This window comes from Lactuca sativa, chromosome 9 (genome assembly GCF_002870075.4).
Source record: "Lactuca sativa cultivar Salinas chromosome 9, Lsat_Salinas_v11, whole genome shotgun sequence".
NCBI classification, from domain to species: domain Eukaryota; kingdom Viridiplantae; phylum Streptophyta; class Magnoliopsida; order Asterales; family Asteraceae; genus Lactuca; species Lactuca sativa.
The window spans coordinates 32725313-32729121 of NC_056631.2; the positions used below are offsets into that span (position 1 = coordinate 32725313).

Sequence of the window (3809 nt, forward strand, 5' to 3'; positions counted from 1 at the left end):
ATTCATAGCAGAGAATAAAGAATTACAATTTTGATTTATGAGAAACTTCACTCAAAAAGTTTGGAGAATCAGTGACTCGATTACAATCAAAAAGCCTGGAGAGTATATCGATTTTTCACTCACAATACCGAGAATAAGAATTACAATCAAATAAATTGGCCATGGTATAAACCCTACTCGATTATATTTTATGATTTGGGGGAACTAGAGAAAGCAAAGGAGAATTGAAAAATCAGTGAAAAAGTAAATCGATAATGGTGATTAATCCCTTATTTATCCCGAGCGACTCCTCGATTTAGGTGTGTGATTGTGTGAATTGTAATGCGACTTGTGGTGTTACCAAACAAATTTCTGCCGATTACTTCAATTTATGCTTGACACATTCTCTTGATTATGCACTTATTTCATTCGTCGTTCATTCTTTCAATTGCCGCCTTGAAGTATACATACCCATAAGACCGACTGTAAATTTGATGCCTCCTAACCAATTGATGCCCTGGGCAATGGCCCACCACTTGGGCCAGCCCTGCACAAAAATTTTGTTTCGTTTTTTTTTTCAACCAAACAATGTGACAAAACGCTAACTTTTTTATATTCTAACTCCTTCAAAAATTGAATTTCATTTGACAAATTCCAGTTCCTTTCTAAACAATGTACAAGAGTAAAATTCCTTTTCTGTTTCCATATGTTTAAAGAATCAAATCAGTTTTGGTCAAATACAAAGCAATATGGCAAAAGCTACTTCATTTTTCTACTTCTAAATCATCAATATGACCGAAATCTAGAAAAATAATTATCAAAAAACTACCACTATTCTCCTTTCCTGAAGTTAATCCTTTTGGGTTTTCCTTAAAATTATAAATCAAATAGAAATTCATTACTAAAGTTAGTATCGAAAAAGGCTGACACCATCAGTTGCCAGTTGTGTACATACATAGCCCTCTTGTCCTCCCAGGGGCCCCACCTTTCATGGAAGATAAGTCCAGCACAATCCTGCAAACAATTTCACAAAAAGTCTACCATTTTAATTTTAATTTTAACTTTAATTAAAAAAAAAATGTCGGAATTTGAGTTTCATATATACCTTCGCTCATCAATCCCACTGTTTATCAGGATCTTTTCGTTGATTTTGGATAATGAGAAATCCATTGGCAAATCAAACACCTCAGTTTCTGTATTCAACAATTCAAAAGCTCCATGAGAACTTTTCTAAGAGATTAAATTACATAAAATTAAAAGCTCAAAAAAAGTTGACAAACGTACGCGTTTTTAGGGTAGCATCAGAGCTTCCATCAAGACCCAAGATTTTCTACAAACAAAATAAATCAGGTTTAACCAAAAACTCGGATCTAACAATGGCCAAAAAAGTAATTTCACCTTAAGCCGTTCATAACAAGCCTCAAGATCATCATTCACCAAAACATGATCAAAAAGGCCGGAAGATTTTCCTTGTTCAAGCTCAGCCTTGGCATTTCTAAGCCTTTTCTGGATCTGTTCTTCAGTCTCTGTCCCTCTGTTTGACCAAATTGATGACTTATTTGGTCAACTTAAAGAATAACAACAACAACACAAACAAACCAAAAACTCAAACCTTTCACGAAGGCGCTTCTCAAGCTCCTCAAATGAGGGAGGGCAAATAAAGACGAAAATAGCCTCAAGAGAACTAGCCCGAACAGACCTTGCTCCTTGAACATCAATGTCAAGGATGCATCTCTACATAATCAAATCACCACTCACTATATCTTAATTCTTAACTACTTCACAACCTCATTCTAGTAAATAATCTTTTATGCAAGATAATTATAACTTTCTTTTTGACTTAATGGACAAACAACAGTTTCCTATAAAGATAAAAGTAATACCTTTCCAGCATCAGCAACAACCTCAACAGCTTCTACACTAGTCCCATAAAGATTTCCATGAACTGCAGCAAATTCAAGAAACTTTCCCGCTTTAATCTCTTCCTCCATCAACTACAAAAGCACATAAACACCGAAAATTAAACCAATTCCATATCGTCAAAAAACTGAAACATAATTTATACAAAATATAAATCACTTAAGGATAAGACTTTACCTGAATCAACATAGACATATCGAAATAAGTTATGATTGTTAACCAACGTCATAACCTCGAAACACAAGAACACATCGTTTACTGAACAAAGAAAGAATCAGAGATTCGACTTCGAAGACGACATGTTCTTGAGTTTCAGAGGTGATGACATTGCATTAGAATGAACGAGAATCTTCAACCGATTAGGGTGTGTAACACGGATTACGAGTATAGCAGATTCTAAAACTGAGAAACCATCGTTTCACGGATGATGTGCACGATGTTTTTCTCAGTTTTAGAGACGACGATACCGTACCAGACATTGAAGTCTTTGGTGGAAGTTTGTGGAGATTTATAGAGGTGGACGGCGGCAACCTTAGGCTATATTTGCTGAAACCCTAGCCCTCACCTGTACTCTTTCTTTTCAAGAATTACAAAAAGCATCATTCTAGTATTGTTTAATCAAAAAGCATCCTTCTAGTATTGCTTTAATACATCTGTAAACTCTTAGTCCGGAAAGCCAACCGGGTGAACGGAATTGTCTCTAACTTAACAGAATTTTAAGAATTTACTTTTTTTTTTCTTCTCATAAGTCATAAGTCATATACTCATTCCCTAGACGTGGTGGAAAAATACACTAGTAAAAATATAAATGAGCTTAAAGTGAAAAAACATGGTTAACATAAAATAAATGGGTTAAAAATAGCAATGATTTTGAAAATGAAGCTAACATGGGTGTTAGCATTTTTTCTAGTAACGCACGTAATCCTATTTTTACTTTCATTTTTAAACATAAAAAATTAACTGTGGTGTAATATGCACCACATGCCTAAAAACTAGAGTATAATAATGTCACTAGTAAAGGCAAAAGTGACTATGCTCAACAAAATGAAACAAGTCATGAAGACATTTTAATATTTATAAAGTGTGTATCGTTGTAGTTCTCCAGTCCATTTTAATCCGTATATAAGTCCGTTTATCACAAATTTCAAACTAAAGACTTCGTTTATACCATTTGAAAACACCTGTTGTGCCTTTAAAATGATCAAGAATACCACAAGAGCCTTTAGATATGACTAAAGACACCATATGTACCTTAGACACTACTTGAGTCTTGAAAATAGTTAATTGCTCATCATATGTCTTTAGATTCATCATGTGTCGTTAATATAGTCAAAGATACCTTGCCTCATATGCCTTTGGACACATCTTGTGTCATTAAAGGGGATTTGAGACTCTAGAACTCCACTTGAGTACTTATCACTAAAGTTTCATGTTTAATCTTATCATTATCATTTCAATCATCTCAAACTTCATTCATAATAAGGGTAACAAAACAAAGGTATGGAATAAGCTTCAAATTGATTGCACTTTCTTTGTATCTTTTCTATGGCCAAACTGTCTACAAAGCCATGCTTAACATTCAAAAAATCAACAACCTTTCCATATTTTCACCCATTTAACCCCTTAATTGACCCTACTATGCACATTTAGGAGTTCGTTATACTATATTTTAGCTGTAAAATGTCGTTTGACAACAACTTTTGGGATGTATATCTACCTCTTTACCCAACGAGACCATACATGTAAGGGTTTATCTTATTGACTATGGCAAATAATACCCTCAATAGACATCTATTATACACTCCAATATGTAGCATAAAAGTTGTGATTTCCTTTTTCTTTCATTAGATGATGATTCCATTCCATTCTTCATTATATTATACATTGAGAAGTTTTCCATTAAGTGGTGT

The 3809-nt window shown here is 33.9% G+C and overlaps 1 protein-coding gene across 1 annotated transcript; it reads right to left on the minus strand.

Moving 5' to 3' along the window:
* Positions 1 to 658: 658 nt before the first annotated feature.
* Positions 659 to 2402, minus strand: LOC111878622 (guanylate kinase 1). Its single transcript, XM_023875132.3, has 7 exons — positions 2077 to 2402; positions 1863 to 1973; positions 1592 to 1713; positions 1378 to 1513; positions 1264 to 1309; positions 1085 to 1172; positions 659 to 993 (listed from the first exon to the last, which is right to left on the minus strand). The coding sequence occupies exons 1-7, from the start codon at positions 2092 to 2094 to the stop codon at positions 912 to 914; spliced, it is 603 nt and encodes a 200-aa protein (XP_023730900.2). The 5' UTR covers positions 2095 to 2402; the 3' UTR covers positions 659 to 911.
* Positions 2403 to 3809: the final 1407 nt, after the last annotated feature.